Genomic DNA, 22408 nt, shown 5'->3' with positions numbered 1-22408 from the left:
GTCTTCCTCGGGCTGCACATGGCCGCCGCTCATAGGCAGGAAGGGGGAACAAGGCCGCAGGAGCTCAACATGGCGCAGGGGCAGAAGGAGCAGCTTGGCTTTGCTCTGCTCCCACACCATACTGAACGCCTCCTTCTCTCAGTCAGTGGCAGCGAGGCACAGAGTTGTGGAAAGTGGGGGTCAATGTAGGCCGCCATCCCTGTGTAGCCTTAGCAACCGGTACTGCCGGTAGGCCAACTGTAGTTGAACTAAAATATATGATTGGGGTAAGAATAAATAAATCAGGGAAGTGCACTTTTAAGAGCTTTGCTTGAAAAATGTGCTTTAGTTGGAATGCTTGAAAGTAAGTTAAGACATCACAATTCGGCAGCATGCTCTTCCTTTATATTGTTTAAATCTTAAAGAGAACAAAAATGAAAGATACTGGAGCTGGACCAGTTAACATTCCAATATTAGTACAGTAAACATCCAACTTAAACTTGTGGGCATTCAGCTTTATGTGTGTGGTAAAAAAATAAAGAAAAAATTAAAGGGAGGTGGTTCTGGCGAATATATGACCTTGGCAATCCCCCCCCCCCCATTGAATGGGAGGGCATGACTCTTAATCTCAGGCTCATGGGTTTGAGCCTCACAGTGAGTGAAAGATTCCCTTCCAACTCTACAAGTCTGTGATTCTGTTTTCACTATATGTGACTTTGGCTTTCGGTGGTCTCCCTGGAACATAACACAACATAAGTTGTGGGCTTACTGTGTGGCCAAAGACCTGTGCACGCATGCACGCACGCACACACATGCACGCACGCACGCATGCACGCACACACATACACACTGATTCCCCCTTTGAAACCGAACAATTTTACTGGCATTGTACTCATTCCTTATGTTACTAATTGATATTATGAAACAATGCATTTTTTAAAATGGATCTTTTTTTCTGCAGAAAAATACTTAACTTGTTCACTGAATTTATTTCCTCCCCAAGGAGCCCCAGGGCTGCAGATAGACATACAATTTGAAAGCAAAGCAAAAACATTCTAAAGCAGTTTAAATATTCTAAAAAAACAGTAACAAAAAACATCTAAAAGTTTTGGTTAAAAACGTTTGGTTAAAAAGCAGTTACAGTTAGAACATTCTAAAAGCAATTGCTTTACAGTTAAAAGCGTTCTTCCGTCCAGTGATCACAGCGTTGCTGGGAATGATTTTGCCACCAAACGATGCTTCCCAATTTCCCCAACAGCCTTTGAATGACTGTAGTGTGGTGTTTTGGCTCAGAGTGCTGGGTTTGTTATGGTGATGTGAATACCCGGTTCAGGTCCCTGCTCAGCCACAACGTTCTCTTGTTGGGCAGGAGTGCATGCTGTGTTGACTTTATGACATTACGGCATGGCTAATGTTCTGACCTCCTTGGCAAGATACAAATAAGAAGCAGCTTTCCTGTTTGTCCCCATGGGAAGTGTTTGGGAGGTATTTTGTGATGACTTTTCCCCTTGCGTTCTGAGAAGGGCATATTTGCATGGACTCCTATGGCTTTTTACAGGACAACTGATAACCCAGTGGTCCTTTCCAAACATTTCATAATCTTACGATAAGGCAGGTGCCATTTGAGAAATCCAAAGTGATGCAAGACTCAGCAGAGGCAAATAGGTTTGCTTAATCACTTCCTAGCCGCTTACGATGCCAGATACGCTTCAGGCTGGTAGCTCTGTGAAAGTCGGCGAATCAGAGAACTTAAGAGCGTTGCAACGCTAAAGATGATGCCAGGTGTGCCGCTGCTTAGGGGAAATCATCCGATGCAGAATGCAAACACTCCTGGTTTGGGTTTTAAAACAACTCGTTGACACGGCTCTCTCTGCAGGGTTTTAGACATCCATGTGCAAGTTGCGACAGGTGCAGGGAAGAGCATCTCATGCCCTCTCTTTGGCTGTGCTTGCGGTCACAAAGGCTTGTCTGCACACGCATAAGGGAAGTGGAAGGGAAAATATTCAGGAGCGCTCACAGATGGATGTGTGCGCATGCATGCACATACCCAAAGAGAGAATGGGCGAGAGGATTAGAATTTGTGTGGGAGCACGAGAGAGATCGAGATTGTGTATGCGTGTTTGGTGTATGTTTGTGGGGGGCAGCGACCACAGAGTTAGCCTGCAGCAAGGAGATTCTCCCACAGTCCGTCAATGGTGTGCTTCCTGCATGCAGTAGATATTTACCAACAAAGGTCTCAAGCGCTGATTGCACACAGGAGAATTTATGACTTGCCGCTACAAGAGTTTGAGCTGCTTTGAGAAAAAGAGGCTGGAAAGGCTCCCTAAATGGTGGCAAAGGGGAAATTAGCAAATATGAGCTAGATGTCAGACGTTGGAAGGAATTTTGTCAGACATTGGCATTGCTATTTGAATTATCCAGAACTGGAGGAGTATGTCTTTTTCCATTTGTTAAGTACCCGCCGTAATGCTGAGTTCGATAATAGCTGCATAACTTGTAATGGTAATGACAAGAAAATTTAAAACAAAGCTATCAGAGATTATAAAATTAAGAGAATTGTAGAGCTGGGACCTCCCAAGGTCATCTAGTTCCGCCCCCTGCGGTGCAGGAATCTTTTTGCCCAATGAAGGGAATGGACTCACAGAAACAGTTACGGGAGCAAGTGATGTTGCTGGATGTCAGGCATAGTTGAATACATATATGAAACAGAAGCCTGGACAATTTTGTAAGGAGGACATGTTGTGCATAGAGAAGAAGAGAAGTCTTTGGTCTCTGTCCTGCCATCTTTATGGGTCTGATGGGATTGCAGTCCAGCAACATCTGGAGGACCAAAGGTTCCCCAGTCCTTCTCTCAGCCCCTCCGCCTTGCCTGCTGCACTCCTATCCTTACCACCACCATTTTCCTCTCTCATCCCTACCCTTGCCCTAAATCTCCAGCACCTTCCCACCCTGCTAGGCTTCCTCATTCCAGCATGTCTCTTCATCTTCCTCAGTACCAGCCAGACTGGCTTCTGATTCCTGCAGGGAAGGAAGGCTCTGCTTGTGCTTCCCAATGAATATGGAACAAGGTTGGATGGGCAGGTCACCACACAAGGCAGGGCCTTCTCCGTGGTGACACCCCAGTTCTGTTGAGATCAATTTGAGCCGCACTCACGGCTCCTCCAGTTCACCTGTTAAGGATTCATCCTGATTTGCTTGGAGAAGGTTTACACAGAGTTAAGATTGTATCCAGTCTTTATTGAGCGTTCGTCCTGATCTGTTTGAGCCACCATCTGCATGTTAATCCTCTGTTGACCTACTTTTCGGTGCATTTCCCGGTCACTTTCGAAACCAGTTTCTTTTTAAAAGTGGATTTGTTGCTCCAGGGCACTCATTGTATAAATCTGAATTTCCAGATGCTCTCTCATTGATGGGGAGGAGCTGCAGGGAGGAGAGGAAATTACACAAATGGCCTCTCTCCACATTCCGTTAGATGATTTTGGACTCCACCTCCCCTTAGCCCCAGCCAACATGGCCACTGCTCAGGGTGATGGGAGTTGTAGTCCAGGAACATCTGAAGGCCCACAGATCCCCCCATTCCTGTTATTTGCTCTGTATACTTTTAGGAGAAGAGTAGGATGATGTCGATGATATTTCTTGCATGACTTGCACCGTTCTTCCCGTGTCGTCTTTTGTGCAGGCTTTGAGACTGCCGCATGTGGATTATATAGAAGAAGACTCCTATGTGTTTGCTCAGAGCATTCCCTGGAACCTGGGCCGGATTGTCCCTGTGCAAGACGGATCTACTGAATATAATCCTCCCAGTAGGTGATATTCCCATTCAACCATGTGTGCATGAGATGCCAAATATCTATGGAGTCAACAACAAAACCCTATGCAGAGGGATGGCGCTACCTATCACTGATTGCTTGGTCTGCCACTATGTGGTTCACATGGGACTGCATTCCATGGGTGTGGGGCCACCACCAATAAGGCCCTGTTTCACATGCTTGCTGCCCTTACAACCCCATGACAATAGCGAGACCAGCTCCGGATCCAGTGGATCTCAGGCTGGCTTAGTCCTGCCCCTCTTTTCCCCAGGAGAACTCCATCTGGGGGCTTTCTGCTGGCGAATAACTTGCCAGCTTGCCTCTCATCCCCATGCTTGGCAGCGGATGCAGGGCTGGGCTGAGCCAGTGGAGATGAGCAGAGGAACAGCCTTGCTGAATCCACCCACCCAACCGGGCTTAGTGTGAGGGTTGCTTTGAATTGCTCTGCATGTATTCTTTTTGCAACATAGTTTTTATTCATTTCCTTCTCTAAACATGATTGCATTGGGATACATCTTTGTTTACTTTAGAGCATATGACATGCAACAGTTACATGAAATTTAAAATGGAAATAAAACAACCATAAGTACTCAGGTAAACGTTTCTGAATCTATTAACAAAGTTGTGTCAAAATGGAGACCTTCAGGTGACAAGCAACTAGTAAGTTTAATAAATGAATGAAATAAGTGTTTGCGCCAAAATGATTACAATTGTTGCAGATATGAAATTTTATATATAGTAAATTGCATTGATTGCTTTGATGGGTAAAAGGTATTTTGTATCAGTAACAATTAGAATTTATAGGAAGGGAGGAGGAAGCGGGGAAGGGGGAGAAATTAAAACATGTACTTCATTATACACATGTTTCTGATTAAAACATAAATTTAACAATAAGCAGAGTGGATTTTCTGAATATCTCTTTTTGTTTTCTGCTAAAACCACTAGATGGTTAAATGCTGAGACCTCAAATAATTACTGGATAGGCTACTTCACTTTTTAAATAGCGAAGTAGACTGACTCACCCCCACCCCAATTTCCGCTTTCCGAAGATTGCAAATCTGGCCTTAACGACACAGAAACAGAGCAGCCAACTCACTTGTATTGCCTTTGATCACCAGAATAGAAGGGATAATCGTGTTAAGTCCAATCTTCCATTTCCTTTCCTGCCTGCTCCGTACAAGACAAAATTGGAGCAGCTCCCTTTATAAATTGCTTGCGCAAGATAAACCTCATTGTATATTGGCATGCTGGGATGCTGCGTTGAGAGCAATGCCTTCACTGCCTCTTGGCGTCACTGACTGACTCTCTCCTCTTTTTAGACAGGGGCGACCTGGTTGAAGTTTATCTGCTGGACACTGGGGTCCAGAGCAACCACCGAGAGATCGAGGGCAGAGTGTTCATGACTGAATTTGAGAACGTCCCAGAAGAAGATGGCACTCGCTTCCACCGACAGGTACGCCAGCTCTGCTTCATGAGCGATGAGGACTTTCTTGCCACCTTCCCCTTTTACCAGTGATGTTGCTAGAACCCTATGTTTATTATGATGGCTCAACCCTGAAACCTTTAGTCCTTGGAGGAGATTTGTGGGATTAAGCACCAGTTACGGTGTTTCTGTGGGAGCAGCATGTGTAATTCAATCTGTCAGTTTCTTCAGGCCCACTTTTTCGTTATGTTGAAAAGGGATGCTCACAACTGTACCGCTGGGAAGTGGGTGAGTTCTTTAACAGACACTCACCATTGTGGGTGCTGAATGTGCTTCTGTGCATCCCAGTGAGATGCCATTTGTGGACAGACCCGACTGCAGCCAGATTCCCTCTGACCAAGATGTTGGATCCTAGTCTTCCCATTGGGTCACTTCCTCTCCTCCAGGGCGGAATGGCCTCTTAAGGTGGTTTCAGATATGTACATTGCATGGAGAATTCCAGATTGAATGGCACAGCTGCGGTGGAAATCTGTGCACATGCTCAGTGCCATCTTAAGAGGCCTAAAGCCAGTGAGATAAGGTCCAGGGCAGCATTTTTCAACTAAAATTGAACCAAAATTTTCATACCAACTAATTTTTGCGCTGCAGTTTGACACCTGAGGCTGGGCTTTCATCCTGCCTCTGTGGGTTGAATTGAAGGGAAAGCCCACAGAAGGAGTCTGGTGGAAGCTGACTTTTCAACCCTGATGGCCTCCACCCCAGAAAAGCCACTCCTTTGGGTTGGGGTACCTTCTTGAATGGGGTGGGATGTGATGATGATAATATATTATTTATACCCCGCCCATCTGGCTAGGTTTCCCCAGCCACTCTGGATGGCTTCCAACAAAGTATTAAAATACAGTGGTCTGTTAAACATTAAAAGCTTTCCTAAACAGGGCTGCCTTCAGATGTCTTCTAAAAGTCTGGTAGTTATTCTTCTCTTTGACATCTGGTGGGAGGGCGTTCCACAGGGCGGGTGCCACTACCAAGAAGGCCCTCTGCCTGGTTCCCTGTAACTTGGCTTCTCGCAGTGAGGGAACCGCCAGAAGGCCCTCGGCGCTGGATCTCAGTGTCCGGGCAGAACGGTGGCGGTGGAGACGCTCCTTCAGCTGCAGTGGGCTCAGGAGGAAGGAGCCAGTCCTCGCAAATTGAGCAGAAGCACCTTACAGGAGCTACCTCCACCTGACCTCTGAGGATCCTCCCTTAGCCCTTTACACCAGAGCCTGCTCCATTCAGCAGGGTCCCCTTTCTCCAGGGAGAGGTTTTGGGGGAGGGGGAGGGGCTGTCAAAAGGTGGGCAGAGTGTGAAAGCCAGCTTCAGCCAGCCCCCTTCTTCAGGCTTCCCCCTTGAGCCAACCCCATGGATTCTTCAGTCACAGTGAGGCTTTTGTTCAGGCATTATCAATCAACGTTTTTGTGCTTTGCTGAGTTATTGTCGCATCTGAAAGCCCCATGTGCTCTTGTCATGCTTTAACTGTATGTGTATGGCAGGGGAGGCCCTGTAACATTCATGACTTGCTTTTTAACGTGAGCTGTCATGCCGACAACTTGTTCCCTTATTCCGTTGCTGAATTCCTCATAAAAAAGTGTTACTGTGTTTGGCGGCACCACTGGGATGGTGTTTTCTTGAAGCGGGAAGTGTCAGTTGAGCAAGTAGGCCAGAGGCAGTTCAGCTGCTTTTTATCTGTAATGACAATCACTCCTTATGTGAAAGATCAAGGGGCTTCCAGCCTCTCATATTTGCGGCACAACCTGGATCTGCTTAAAGCCCCTAATCTTTTTCTTGACCTCTGCAGCCCCCCCCTCGATTTAGCATGTTAGTAATGGGGAGGGAGAGCAGTCAGTTCTTCACAAGATGAGGGAAAAGGGTTCAGTTGTTTTTGTCTAGCGAAGGGGTGAAGAATGGGGCCGTTGGACAGCATAGAATTTCAAGATAGCTTTGAAAGGATGAAATTATGGCTCCAGTCATGCCTACCCCTTTACATTGGGAGCATTTATTCTTCTCTCCCTGCGCCTTCCAATAATGGTAGCATTTAATCAATTACTGTCCTGAATTATGTCTTCACGTCACCCCGACATTCTACCATTGCTCTTTTTCCAAATACAGTGGTACCTTGGGTTACATATGCTTCAGGTTACAGGCGCTTCAAGTTACAGACTCCGCTAACCCAGAAATAGTACCTCGGGTTAAGAAGTTTGCTTCAGGATGAGAACAGAAATTGCGCGGTGGCGGCGGGAGGCCCCATTAGCTAAGGTGGTACCTCAGGTTAAGAACAGTTTCAGGTTAAGAACAGACCTCCGGAACGAATTAAGTTCTTAACCTGAGGTACTACTGTAGTTTTCAGTAAAAATTAATTTAGAATTCTGTAATATAATTCAGTACTTCACATTCTTTGGGTTCCCTCTTTTTCCTCATGTCTGTTGAAGGCAACGGAACCACTTGGTTCTTTAGCCACGCAGAGGCCGCAGGGTGGTTTTAGACCCGAGGACGTGAAGGATTGCCATTCATGGTGTGCGCGAGGGGGCAGAAGCAGGTGATAAATGGCGAACTTATGCTTTGTGGCAGGCCAGCAAGTGTGACAGCCACGGGACCCACATGGCTGGCGTTGTGAGTGGGAGGGATGCCGGCATCGCCAAAGGAGCCAGCGTGAGCAGCCTCCGAGTGCTCAACTGCCAGGGGAAGGGCACTGTGAGTGGCACTCTGATGGGTGAGTATGCAGCAGCTGTTCGTCAAGGGGGAGCGGAACTCTGGAGCCCAATCTGTCAAATCCCAGCCAGACTTTGGATGTTGCTGATCCACCACCGCCTGGGGGAGGAGCCTGTTAGGTTGAATGGACTTAGATATTCAGCCCAGTTCTTATGAACTCAGCTCTCACTTTGTTTGGCCCCCCGGTCAGGTTTAAAAACAAAAGGGGGAGAGAGAGAGAATGCGGTCAAAATCTAATTTATATTGAGAGACGGAGCTTATTTTGTGGTTTCATATTTGAGGACCCCAAAGGAGAAATACTTACGAATTTAGTGGAAGTATGTTGACCTCCACAGCCCACTTTAATGGTTGCATGGACCTGTCAGTTGGACTCTAGCCCAAGAAAGTTTCTGCCATAACAAATGTTTGTCTTTCAAGTCCCACAAAAGTCTTCTGGGGTTTTTTTGTTTTGTGCTATCAAGGGCAGACCCTTTTGTCCATTGCACTTGCATGGTTCCTAACTTTAAAACAAACAAGACGTTTTCTTCTCCTTCCTTTTCTGCATAGTAGGACAGATGTGTGTACAAAAATCTCCTTTCCCTCTTTCACATGTGCTCTACTGGTTTGTCTCCCCAGCTCAGAAACAGGGCAAAGCACACACTGTGAAGAGTCGTGCCTTGTGCTCTCTCTTTTGAGCAAGACAGCTCAGCTGCCCATTTTCCTTTTTTTCACATGACAGGATTGGAGTTCATTAAGAAGACCCTGGATATCCAGCCCTACAGCCCTCTGGTTGTCTTGCTTCCCTTGGCTGGTGGCTACAGCCACATCCTGAACACGGCCTGCCGCCTGATGGTCCGGATGGGGGTGGTGATAATCGCTGCAGCGGGCAACTACAAGGAAGATGCTTGCTTGTATTCACCGGCATCAGAACCAGAGGTATGTGAGAGGGTTAGCTTGCTCCCTTGTTCTAGGCCCGTAGTAAAGTAGCCCAGTAATTATTTGTGGTGCCCCAAGGAAGCTTCCAGATTATCTCATCACGGGTACATCTTTCACATGGTTGTAAACACAGCGCTCTTCCATTGAGACAGTTTGCCGCACGGACCTGCCACTTATCCACTGTGTGGTTGCCAAGTACTGACTGGTGCACACACCTGGGCTAGCCTACCTGCCATTTGATGGAATATTAGCACTCCAGGGCAAGGCATGGAAAGATGGGCGGCTGCTGCCACCTGCATCCTCCAAACCAAGGACTGGGCAGCTTACGGATGGAGAAAGATTCAGTTGCTGCTGCCCTAGAACAGTGTTTCCCAACCGGTGTTCCGCGGCACACTAGTGTGCCGTGAGACACCGGCTGGTGTGCCGTGGGAGGGAGGCGGGCGAGTCGGGCGGCGAGAGGCGGCGGCGGCGAGGATCCGCGTCGAGCCGGGGGCGGCTCCGCAGTGGTGGTGCCGAGCGGCGGGGCAGCGCGCGCAAAAGGGAGGAGCGCGAGACAGCGGAGGAGGAGGAGGCCGGCATGTCCGGGCAGCAGCAGCAACAGCAGCAGCAGCAACTCCCGGCGACGGCTCCTCCTCCGCCCGCTATCGCCGCCACCACCACAACAGCCGCCGCCGCCTCAGCTGTCGCCGTCCCTCAGTCCCTCGCTCTGCTGCCTCCTCCCACCCCGGCAAGGGGAAGGGAAAAAACGTTTACTTTTGTGCGTCCCTCCCGGCGTGACGCTGCGCGCTGACGTCACGGGGCGGGGCTTTAATGGTGGTGTGCCGCGAGATTTTTTTCCGGGAAACAGGTGTGCCGTTGCCCAAAAACGTTTGGGAAACACTGCCCTAGAACATGCTGCGGATATCTTGGCCAAGCCACAGGTTCCTTTCTGCGACTACATTGACTCCAGATATAAAGTGGGGGAGGCTGGCACTTAGCCTTGTGGGTTGTGATTCTCAGAGCAGGGTCTATACCACAGCCCACTTATAGAGTTGGCTGAAGAGGAATGTTCAAATTAACTGGGATCTCTAGTGACATTTTGGGGGAAAGATGGTTTGGGGAGGAAAGTAGCCATTAAAAACACACACACACTAATATTTTCTGGAGTCTCTGGTCACATCCACACCATGCTCTCTCCCTATAGCACTATTATACCACTTGATGATAACAGTCGTGGAGAATCCTGAAAACTTGTTCGGGTGCTGGGAGTTGTAGCTCTGTGAGGTCAGCACCCTTCACAAGCCACAGTTCTCAGGATTCTTTGGGGGAAGCCACAACTGTTGAAGCAGCGTAAGAATGCTCTAAACCAGAGGTCGGCAATCTAAGGCCCATGAGCTGCCACCGAACCAAGCCGCTCACTCGGCAAGTCCCCATGCGCTGTGCTAAACCAGAGCAGCGCAGCGTGGGAACTATCCACATTGCTGGAAATCACTTCTGGGCATGCCCAGACGCTGAAAATTGCTTCTGCACAGGCACGGTTTTCGGCATCTGAGCATGCGCAGAAGCGATTTCTGGCACCGCGGACATGCACAGACGTGATTTCCGGCGTTGCGCTGCGCCAGCCCACGGAGGATCTCGCGGGAGTGATCCGGCCTATGCCCAGTAAGCCTGGCCACCCCTGCTCTAAACACCTGGGGTGGACAGGACCTCTTCCTGGTGTTTCTGGGTGTTTTCCCATCAACGTTGCATCCTGTGCTTGTGCTGTTTAAATATACACTAGAGTTTAAAGGTAGGTTTGACAGTGGAACTAATTACTCAGGCCACTTGGCAGTGGGATGTCTCTTGCAGAGGGCAGACAGTCCATCTGCTGGAGGTTTCCTGCATTTGATGGCTTCTGCCATCTAAGACCCTCTGTGACTCTAGGAGTTTGCCTTTCTTCTTTGCTCCACGCCAGCCACGATTAGGTCTCATGTTGTCATAGGTTATCACGGTGGGGGCCACCAATGTTCAGGACCAGCCGGCTTCCATGGGCTCCTTGGGGACCAACTTTGGCCGTTGTGTGGACCTTTTCGCCCCCGGAGACGATATCATCGGTGCCTCCAGCGACTGCACGACTTGCTTCACCTCGCAGAGCGGGACATCCCAAGCAGCTGCGCACGTGGCAGGTAAAGACCTCACGGCAGAATTTGTGTGACTGCTGCACGGCTCCCCAGCAGGGTCGAACTCACAGAATCTCTCTGTGTCTCTGGTCACACCCACTCCAAACATTTAAAGCACATGGCTTCCCCCAAGGAATCCTCTGTAGTTTGTCAAGGATGCTGGGAATTGTAGCTCTGTGTGAGAGGTGAACCGTGGTTCCTATAATTTTTTTTCTGTTGGCGGGGGGAGCTGAGTGCTTTAAATGTGTGTTAAACGTGCTTCAAATGGCCCGGTGCAGATGTGACCTTTGAATTTGTCGTTTTGAGCCTCCCATTCTCAATGGTGAAAGGCAAATATTTTCTCCCGCCTCATTTTCTCTATCTCATCAAGCAGTCAAAACCCTAACACAGAACAGTGAATGAATGAAGGTTTTCCTCATAGTGGCCCCCATCACTCAGGACTGCATGCAATTACAGATAAGCCTCCACTTCTGCAGCTTCATGATTCATCGATGGCTGTTTTCCATATAGATATCCCCCCCCCCCGTCCCACATATTAAGCACATGCATGATGGCAGGAGGAGGATTGCACTAGCTAATAACAATAACAACAACAATAACAATAACAATTTATTTTTTATACCCCACCCTTCTGGCTGGGTTTCCCCAGCCACTCTGGGCAGCTTTCAACAAAATATTAAAATACAACAGTGCATCAAACATTAAAAGCTTCCCTAAACAGGGCTGCCTTCAGATGTCTTCTAAAAGTCTGGTAGTTGTTTTTCTCTTTGACATCTGGTGGGAGGGCGTTCCACAGGGTGGGTGCCCCTACCGGGAAGGCCCTCTGCCAGTGCCCTGGATGTAAATGTGCCTGCTGGATTCATCCCACATTTGGCAGTAGTGTGAAAGGGACCCTATGCACATAGGGCTTCTCCATGGGTCTAAGCCTAGTTTCAAGACTAAATCAGCCTTGGTTGACCTGATGGATTACCTTTATCATGAGATAGTGGGAGGGCAACCTTGTTTCTCACACTCAGTCTCTCAGCTGCCTTTGGAAAGGTTGGCCATGGCCTCCTCCTAGATGGACCGATTTGGGGTGTGTGTGTGTTGGAGGCTCTATATTGCAGTGGTTCTGTTCTTACCTGTGTGTTCAAGCCTGGAAAGTAACATCAGGGGAAGTGCTTTTTGGCCTGGTCCTAATGCTATGGAGCTCAATAGGGTGCCATTTTGTCCCCAATGCTATTTAACATCAATATGAAGCTGTTGGGAGTGCTCATTAGGGGTTTTGGAGCACACTGCCGCCAGTATGTTGACGACCCACAGCTCTGTTTCTTCATAACATCTAAAAATAGGAGGGGCTGTGCAAGCCCTGGACCAGCGCCTCAATGCAATGGTGGACTTGATGAGGGCTGATGCACTGAATTTGAATCCTGGGAAGATAGGGTGGATAGGTGGTTCCATGTCTGGAAGATAGGGCCGTTGCCTGTTATGGTTGGGATTGCACTCTAAAGGAGCGGGTACACAGCTTGAGGGTTCTCCCAAGTATGTATTTGTCATTTCAAACCCGTTAGAGCACGGGTTCTGAAACTTAGGTCTCTGGCTGGTTTTGGACTACAGCTGCCATCATCCCTGGCCACTGCTCCTACTAGCTCGGGTTGATGGGAGTTGTAGTCCAAAAACAGCCGGAGACCCAAGTTTCAGAAACCCTGCATTAGAGGATACATCTTTGTGTTATTACAGCCTCTGTAACGAGAGAGGAAAACCGGGATATAAATTTCCTAAATAATAAATAAGCAAGTGACCTCTGTGGTTATAGGTGTGCCTTTTACCGGCTTCATCCAGTACACAAGCTAACAGCTGTATCTGGATTGGTTCAGCCTAGCCACTGTAGTTCACGAATTGGTAATCTCGAGACTGTATTTCTGCAATATGCTGCATGTAGGACTGCCCTTGGGCCTAGTCCAGAAATTCCTGCTGGTGCAGAATGGAGGCAAATGCATGTGACACCTCTGCTAAAACATCTGCATTGGCTACCCACATGCTTCCAGGCATGTTACAGAGAGCCCTGACTGGACACAGCTGGAAGCTGAGCATGCCGTGTTGCTGGTCCCATCCTGTGGAACACTCCTCGAGCTGGTTAGGCTTTCAAATTTTGAAGACCTATGCATCTGCTTAATTTTGGGGTTATCAGCCAGTCATTTTCATGATTATTTTGAAAGGGTTTTTAATGGTGTTTCATATTGCATGGTGGACATTTTGTTGTACATCGGCCTGATATTTTACGAGATGGGTGGCAGCATATAAATACTTTGATAAATAACAAGTAAGTAGCTGGGAAGCTGCCCTGTGGCCCATCAGATCCTCAGTGTCTGAAAGCTGTGGTCTTGGCAGGGCACATCCATGTGAAATGACAGCCTGACCTTTACGCCACAGAATATTTTCCCGGCGTGTGCACATACGCATGCTCTCGCCCTCCCCCGCTCCTCAGGCTCATTTGGCAGCTTTGTGCGGCTGCAGCTGGGAATGCCAGCGTGTGTGTCATGGTCTGATAGTGACATGCCTCGTGGGCTGTTGGGCCAAAGGCTGAATGCATCGAAGAGTTAACTGCTGCCAACACATTTCCTTACTAAATGGTTCTGTGCATCCTGGAGGGTGCCTGTGGCGAATGTAAAAACAGATATTTTTAAGAAATGAAATATGCAGCTTGAAGGGGAGGAAAGGAAAAGGCATTTACTTAACGCAGAAATAACCCCTCCGATTAGGCTATACTGGAGGAAAGGAGTTCCAGATGGCTGAATAATTTGTATTCTGAATTATCGGCAGAAGTAAACGCCCAAGAACAACAAAGCAATTTGCAGATTAGAAGGTGGTTCTTGCTGTTTGCTTTATCCTGACCAAGACCACCTGGGTGTGTGCACCATTCCGTTCCATGGAGAAACTGGCTGTTCCATCCATTGAAGTGAATGGGGAAGCTCTTTTAGAGTAAAGCAGTGCACCCATCAGAGAACCCCTCTGCCCACAGTCAATGTATGTGTTGGTCCAAGTATCTTCTGTGGGGCCTTTCTAAAAAAGCAGACATTTGCCTGTGTTTGCCTCTTCTTCTCTCTCTTTGGCAAGAGCATCAGACTCAGTTAAGTAGCCTGGATGTATAACAGACTACGGGGTACAATCCAGCCAAAGTTAAGCACTTTGAGGTCAATGAGAGTGATTCAAGCACGTGCCCAGATGAGTGGAAGAGCAACGTGAATTCCATCAAAACAGCTGCGCACACAGAGAGCCCAAACACTGAGCTGTTAATTTCACAGCACACAAACATAATTCTGTGATAACAGAAAACAGAAAAATATAATCGCCCAATCTAGTTATACACACACACACACGCAGCCGCCGTCAAATAATGCAGAGTAATATGCACGTTTCCATAGGAATTGCAGCCATGCTTCTGAACTCCAACCCTGACCTGTCCATCTCCGAGTTGAGGCAGAAGCTGATCCACTTCTCCAGAAAAAACCTCATCAATGAGGCTTGGTTTCCAGAAGACCAGAGGCTACTAACTCCCAACAGGGTAGCTGGGCTTCCCTCCAAACTGGTAGCAGGTGAGTGATCCTTATTCCCGTTGGCTTCATGCTTTAGTAGAAAAGCTTTGACAGGCCATGACAAGGGTCCATTTGACGTCCCCCTCCCCCCGCCTTCCAAAATGCCACTTTTCCAGCTCAACTTTTGACTGGTTCCCAAGCACCTCCCTGAGATGGGTCTCGTGAATGCGTGTGTGTTCTCCAGTTGGCTGGACCAGGGAAAGAGCTGCACTCTGTGGGGCACTGCTAGGCACCTCTAATGGCCACGAGCCACTTCCTTTCAGATGAGCAGCTGTACTGTCGTTCCGTGTGGTCTTCCCTCTCGGGGTCAACCAGCAAGTCGATAGCTGCCGCCCGCTGCAACAGCAATGAAGAAATGTTCAGCTGCTCAAGCTTATCGAAGAATGGCAAGCGGCGAGGCGAGCGCATGGAGGTGATGTTCTGTGGGGGGGCAAGGCTACGTTTTGGAGTTGCTGTTTTACATGCAGACACAAGTTTTTCTGTGGGTTATGGAGGCTTGCTGGCACTTCCCTGTGTCTCACAGCTGTGCTTTCCAAATTCCAGGATTACGGAGGCAAGAAGGAGTGTGTGGCTCATAATCGATTTGGGGGCCAAGGCGTCTATGCCACTGCCAGGTGCTGCATTTGGCCCAAAGCCGACTGCCAGGTTCATGCCCCCTCGCAGACTGCAGAGGGCACGGCACTGCAGAGTGTCAGCTGCACCAAGGACGGCCATGTATTGACAGGTATGTGACGACAGCTGTGATGGATGCAATCCATATTGTTGTGCCAAAGCATCTTTCCCACGTGGGCTCTGTGTTGCCAAGGAAGGTTCTGTGCAGGGAAGAGGACTCCCTTACTGGACCCAGACTTATGTGGCCTATAATGTGTTGTGGCACACTTGCAGATCTTAAAGTTTGATGCAGCCCCAGCCCCATCAGCATTGCACTGTGTGGGTTGGGATGGGCTTTCCCACCTGCCATCTTGGGACCACTGTGCGACATTTGCAAGCAACTCTTTCTGAGCTTGCATAGTTTGCACAATTAATAACTACCGGTAATGAAAATGGAACAGTTTATCAGTACAGTCGTACCTTGGATCCTAAACGCCTTGGTACTTGGACATTTTGGCTCCCGAATGCTGCAAACCTGGAAGTGAGTGTTCCAGTTTGCGAACCTTCTTCGGAACCGGAACGTCCGACGGGGATTCTGACTGGCTGCAGGAGCTTCCTTCAGCTAATCAGAAGCACCACTGAGGTTTCCGAACGTTTTGGAAGTTGAACGGACTTCGGAATGGATTCCATTCGACTTCCAAGGTACAACTGTATTTGCACTTGGGGAATTCTTCAAAGCTGGATAGAATTTATTTGGAAATTGACTAACACCTTTCTCTAAACTCACACAAGCAGAGTTTATTTTTTTTAAAGCAGCGGGAAAGTCATGTACTGGTCAAGGATCCTTAAAACAGCATGTAAACCTATTGCATGGTCATGGCAACATCCGCACACATTGCTTATGCATGCACAATGCCCATGAGCAGTACAGTGCATGCACACCCAAGTGGGCAAAACAGCTTGTGGAAACAGGCCTTTCAGTAGGTCTGAACAGACAAGGCTGTATCCCACACTACTGCTTGGTCTTTTCAAGGACAGCAAATTGGGTGATTTGGGTTTATATTTGGGTTCTTGCAAACGACAACATGTGGTAGGATGATGATGTGAATTGGAGTGGGTGGGGACAGACAAGCAGAATGTGATGCTGATGCAGAAACCTCTTCCATACCCCAGCTAATTTCTGACCTGCAATATAAACCAAAGCAAACAGAACAAACAAAAATGGAGATTCCCAATGTGAACATTCCAAATCAACTTGTACCCATGATTGCATTCATCTACACACACCCGTGTCACTGAGCATATACCCTAATATGATCTAAACTGGCAGGTTGCAGCTCTCATTCTCTGGCTGGAGATTTCAGTGACAGCATCAGACCTGAACTGGGGACAGAAAGCCACCGTGACCAGTGTGTTGGCCAGGCAGGTGCAACCGTGCATGCTTCCTGCTGCCATGCGCCCAGCCTAGAGTGCAAGGTGCAGGAATACTCTTCTCTGGAGTACACAGCAAAGGTATGTGGGTGTTGTTCCTTTAGGGCATGAGTCACCAACCATTGTGGGTCCATGGGCTCATTTGAAACCTGGAGAAGCATGCACCCCACAACTTACTCTGCTGGCTATGACAGACAGCTTCTTTCAAGCCTAACTTCAACCTCTGGCAGAGTTTAATCACTTTTGGGCCTCAAGTGGAGGCCACTTGCCATATGATTACTGGAATCTGCTCCATGCCCAAGCTGACTAAGAGACCACGAGACCCTTCTGCACAATGATCTTGTGGTCTCTTAGCTGCAAGTCCATTTCTTTGGGCAGGGATACTTGAACCAGGCGCAGTGGCAGCAGGGTTGTGGGATTCTCTGTATAAGAGGCTGCAAGGGAGAATGAATAGACTTATGTGGGGATGCCACCTTTCGGGCTGCCTTATCTAGAGGTTTTCATCTTTGTCGGTGTTGACTAACCTTGCCTTCTCCATCACAGGTGATGGTGACTTGCGATGATGGCTGGACTTTGACAGGATGCAGTGCCCAGTCCCATGGCCCCAACACACTTGGGGCGTATTCTGTGGACAACACGTGCGTCGTCCTGAGCAGCCCAAGGGGCAAAGGAGCAGCAGCTCTGGCCATCTGTTGCAGAAAGAGACTCTTGGAAGATAAGCATGGTTCCAATTATAAGTGACAGACCTGTTCCCACCCCACCCTTTACTATCTATCCCTGGAACTACTGTGTTAAGACCACACCCCCATAACATCACCCTAGTGAAGAAGATATTCTTCCAGGTGGGACTCTAGAAAGCATTTGGGGTGACCTTAGTAGAATGCTCCGAGTTTACCAGTTTGCCAATAGTACCACCATCTTCACTATGGGGAGATGGTTCTAGTGATGCCCTCTCAGTAATACCAATTGAGAGGCATCCACAGAATGATGTTGACAGTAGGTTAGTCAATACTTCCCCTATCTGCCTTTTATATGTATGGCCAGCCACTTCCAGCCCTTTAGGATGTGTGACAGCATCGGCTCCTTCCAAGTTTCTTCTTGTCCCAAAACTGCAGGGTAGCCAACCATACTCCTTATTGATGTGAACCACCCAGAGTGGTTTCATGAAAACAGCATGGATTGGGCAGTGCTCTGGGCTCAAAGTGACATTAATGCACATACATGCATTCACTTAATGTGTTTGACTTCTATGGTTTTTGAAGAACTGTTCAGTATTTCTTCAAAAGCTGGGGATAAAGAAGAAGAATGGGAGCTTTGGAGAGGACAACAGGTTTTTGTGGGACCTCAACCCCTTCATGGTGTCTGAGGTGTAACCAGCAACTCCCCTTTTGCAGTAATTAGCAGCTTTTGAACTAAATGTTGAGTATCCCCCTTAAGACATTTAATCTGGTAGCTGAAGCAGGATTTTGGATGGATATAATCAACTAAGTAACTGCATGAGAGCTTATGCAGTGGGACTGCCCCTCCTCCATATGTGCCCCGTGGTGCCCCCAAATCTACTGCAGAGGGCTGAGGGAACTCTTAGAAGAGATATAGGGTGTGGGGCAGGGGGGAAGAAGGCCCCATTATACAAATAGAAGCTGTTCCACTCGCGCAATAAGTTTCCTACGACTCCATGTCGTGCATTGTATGCTCAGCTTCTCCCCCTCAAAGGGGTCATTCCTTGTTTTAAAAACCATTTACTATGCTAAGTAGCATTGTACCTATCAGGCCAGTCTTGTTTTGTAAACGTTTTGTTTTCACCTTCTCTCCCCAGCAAACATGGTTAACAAGGTTACTTGTCCAAGACAGAGTAGGAAAATAAGGTTAGTCCAGAAGACCCTCTCCTGGGATTCTTAAGCCATAACCTTTTACAGGAGGGAAGGGGAGCCTGTGGTCCTCCAGTTGTTGCTGGACCTACAACCCCCATCTTTCCTGACCACTGGCCATGCAACTGGGGAGTCTTGGGAGGTCCACAGGTCCCCCACCTCTGCCTAAGCACAGAGAAAAAGTTCCAGTGCCTAAAAACTCTCTCCTGTGTTAAGGCTGAGGGATCTCAGTATCTTGCTGTGGTTTAGCAAAGATTGGGGGAGTCGTCATGCCCATGGAGGGGCAGCATTCAGCTCATACAAACACACCCCTGCATTCCTTCAATATTTCAAGTTCTAAAGTGCCTTACAGACCCCATTTGCAATAATTAACAGAGAGCCTTGCAAATTTAAAACCCTCCTCCCTGAAAACAAGGAGTGGTCAGGATGACTTCTGATGCTGCCTTCTAACCTAGAAATGCCCCATCTACAAGGGCTGTTTACTGTGATCCCATGTTAAGGTGGCCATATTTAACTGACCACTGTTGCCCCTACCTGTAATTGCGGAAGGCACTGCAAAAGTCATCAGCCGAGGTAGAGGGAACAGTTCAGATTTCATTGTTGGCCTCCAAGAATACCACTGAGTGAGGAACATTTCTTTGGAACCCAAAGCACTTAAGATTCAGGAGACCACGAACTATTATTGGCCATAAACCACACATGAGATACTGCGAAGTCAAGCACACTGTTAGTAATTTAGGCCAAATAGTTTGGTTTACTGATAAAGCACTTGGTAGCTATGATTTTAATTTTTGTTTTAAGCAGGCACAAGTCCTTCCCTCCTTTGGGTTTTTAGTCAAGTTTCCCAACTGCTTACATAATCAAAACTTTATCTGTTGATGTATGTTGAAATAGTATGTTAAAAATACTCTGACAGACCAATCCTTCCCTGTTTTCTCAGAAGTGAGGCTTACTTTCCAGGTAAGTCTGCATAGGGCTGCAGTCTAAACAGCTTTTTCATGAGTAATGTAGACAGCATGTTATACTTTGTAAGTGTTTTTGAACTAACACACATATTAACTACTGTAATTGATAGGTGCTTAATGTAAAGAAAAGCTTTCCTCGTGCTGTGGGTTTTACATTTTTATCTGGAAACTATTTATTCTGTTTTATATAAAACATTTTATAATGCCATTTTTTTTTTGGAATAAAGTTTCATATGAATTTTCTTGGGAACGCATAACTGTGTAGTCTCCTCTTAAGCAGAATATTAACTACAGGTAGCTCACAACTTACGCACATTTAACTTGTGTGCATTCAGCTTGGCTTTTTAAAAAACCCCAAACAAAAACCTGGCAGTCCTGCCAACCATTTGCACCCAATGTGTTTTGACTAGATGCATTCTTTTTGTTAGACAGCTACCTGACATAACAAAGGTACAGATTTCTGCTAGTCTTCAGCAGAAATCTGAAGTATAGGGCAATTTCCTGAGTAAAACACCAGCAAAATGACATCTGACCTCTTTTCACAACCTAATGATCAGACTGGTCCTTTTTTGTGTGTGAGAGGAATAAACTTTATTCCATTGACCAGGATTTCCCCCCATGAGAACTGCCTTTTCTTTTCCAGTACCAAGTGCCTTAGGAATTAGTTGGACAAATCCACACACAGCTAAGAGTGCACAGTTGAATCGCAGCTGCCACCCCACCCCATAGAACATTCCATTAAACATATATCATATCCATTTTTCATCCAAAAAGACTGGCAGTAAAAGTGATCACAACATAGAAACATGTCACAATTTACACAGCAAACTAGATTTGTTGCATTTGGTTTTTTTAAAAAAATATTCTTCAGCAGATTCAAGTGATAGCAGCCAGAAATCAAATAATCAACCAATTGTTGTAGTTGAAAACGGTAACCATCAACTCTGTACAAGCGGAAAGAGGACCAGAAAACAGCCTGCAATAATGTTATAATGTATGGTGGTAAAACAGAACATCCCTGGGGTTGAACGTTCTGTTTCAGTCTGAAAAGAGACCATCTTTTCCATAGGAAATGATGGAAGCGCCAATGCCTTTGGACAAACAGGAGTGATACTTTTTAATATCACCTCTGTTAACACTCGCTTCTGGTTCAACTTAAAAGTGAAGATAGGTGCTGCAATAAAAATGGGGTGGGACATCAAAATTTATTCAAAATTTTAAAACACCACATTTAAAATTTTGGAGGCTTTTGATAAAATATCTGAATTCTGCCACATTTCAAAGAAGACACGTGTCTTGAGAGAAGCAAATTCAACTGAAATGTCATTGTTTTGCACATGCAGTGTTACCAACACGATTCCTTTGACTCAAAACACATGGCAGAGAATTCCAGCTGGAAGATGTATAGCTGTTTCCTTCAGCAGTGAAGTGACCTGTAATATTCACAACCAGTGCACAACTGTGAAGAAAGCTATTGTGTCAGATCAGGTTTTGCAACAGTACATAAAAGTGAAAAGAAAAAAGAGGCACTTTTTGGCTGTTTGTGCCTTTGACTTGGCAAACCTTTCTACAGTGGAGGTAACCCAGGCACTCTACAACTTCCCCTCAATTCATGTGCATGGTGCATTTCATTTAAATTAAGGCAAAATCCTCGAACAAAGGCAAAAGCAGTGCAGAAAAAAAATGTGAAAAAACTAAAAACTAAAAATTGGCACAGAAGAAGCTAGTACCCAGAGCTGCTAAAGACATCACTTAACTGCATTTCACATGGGAAAACTAAATTGTACCCATGTAGCTCAATTGGTTTCCAGTTATTAAGGAACAAATGAACCTGTTGTATTTTCAATGCTGCCTGGCCAAGCAAAACAAAGCCTACAATCTTTGCCTGTGTTATTGTGTGTTTTTTTTAAAAAAGATTCATATGTCCCCATGTCACTCAAGGAATCATATATAGCCAATTCCAACTCTCAAATTCAAAAGCATAAGCAAATGATTGCAGATCACATCATTAAGACTACAATTTATTCAATATGTCTCCAAGTGTTAGAATGATGATTTAAGGAGGCAAAACAGCAATAAAATTCTGTCTTAAAGTGCTTTTTTTTTTTTTGTTAAACTTACTCATCAACTTTTTTTTTAAAAAGATCCACTGATGCCACAATACATAAATGTATTCTTGGAATAAACAAAGCTACTTTATTGCTCTTGTCCATTTACTTTTAGCATCAGGAAAAAAAGTTACCAATTTCAGACTTCCTTGTACCAAAACCATTCCATAAGGAATTAACCATCCTTACACAAAAGGGCTGCAAACCCTTTCTGCAAAGCGCTATACAAATGACCTAGGAGACATATTAAATACAAAGGTCCTTGTGTAAACTGATTCTTAACTAATAATTTACAATGCCAAGTGTAAGTCACACATTTTTACATAATTTTGAATATCACTATTCAATATTTTCAGAAAGATTAAAAATTTGCCCTCCATACCTAAAGGCAGTCAGATTTTTTTCTTCTTCTGTATAAAAACTGAAAGTTGTTTTTTTTTTTTTGCAGCATCACAGAAAAGCAAGTTTTTTTTTACATTCACTCATTAAAGGTTCACATAATAAAAATTTCAACCACTTGATATTTTTCCTTAAATTGGTAAAATCTTGTGACAGATTTTTAAACTCATGCTTGGACCAGCATCCCACAAGAACCACAAAGGATGCTGGGACTTCCCCCACAGCCTGATGCTTAAACTTCTCAGTTGGAGAATCTCTCTTTAGGAAGTAGCATGGCCACTTTTTCTTAGAAAGCTTCACTTCTAAAAGATGAAAGCGATGGGATTTTAACAATATCAGAAAGATGCCAGGGGTTCAATGCTTCCGTTGAACGCTTGTTCTTCAGCTTGCAGCTAACCACTAAGGATCCACATCATCAAGGTCACTTTTAGGTTCACCAATCATCATTGGGGACACTGTGCC

General features: G+C 46.4%; 2 protein-coding genes across 3 annotated transcripts in view; one reads left to right on the top strand and one right to left on the bottom strand.

Moving 5' to 3' along the window:
• The window catches only part of PCSK9 (proprotein convertase subtilisin/kexin type 9), a 27008-nt gene extending 5665 nt beyond the window's left edge, over positions 1 to 21343 (top strand). Inside the window, exons 3-12 of the mRNA XM_082228735.1 lie at positions 3659 to 3782; positions 5108 to 5241; positions 7816 to 7957; positions 8675 to 8871; positions 10832 to 11015; positions 14414 to 14584; positions 14848 to 14996; positions 15128 to 15308; positions 16506 to 16687; positions 17150 to 21343. Coding sequence (XP_082084861.1) covers positions 3659 to 3782; positions 5108 to 5241; positions 7816 to 7957; positions 8675 to 8871; positions 10832 to 11015; positions 14414 to 14584; positions 14848 to 14996; positions 15128 to 15308; positions 16506 to 16687; positions 17150 to 17347 — 1662 coding nt within the window. The 3' untranslated portion in view covers positions 17348 to 21343. The remainder of the gene's footprint in view (positions 1 to 3658; positions 3783 to 5107; positions 5242 to 7815; positions 7958 to 8674; positions 8872 to 10831; positions 11016 to 14413; positions 14585 to 14847; positions 14997 to 15127; positions 15309 to 16505; positions 16688 to 17149) is intronic.
• Positions 20626 to 22408, bottom strand: part of USP24 (ubiquitin specific peptidase 24) — a 73607-nt gene continuing 71824 nt past the window's right edge. For both annotated transcript variants that reach the window (XM_082228693.1, XM_082228694.1), the window contains exon 67: positions 20626 to 22408. In XM_082228693.1, the coding sequence (XP_082084819.1) occupies positions 22346 to 22408 (63 nt within the window). In that variant the 3' untranslated portion in view covers positions 20626 to 22345.

This window comes from Podarcis vaucheri (genome assembly GCF_965113315.1).
Source record: "Podarcis vaucheri genome assembly, chromosome: 6".
NCBI lineage: Eukaryota > Metazoa > Chordata > Lepidosauria > Squamata > Lacertidae > Podarcis > Podarcis vaucheri.
Note: the sequence above shows the minus strand (reverse complement) of the source record. Positions and strands in the feature narration are given on the sequence as shown.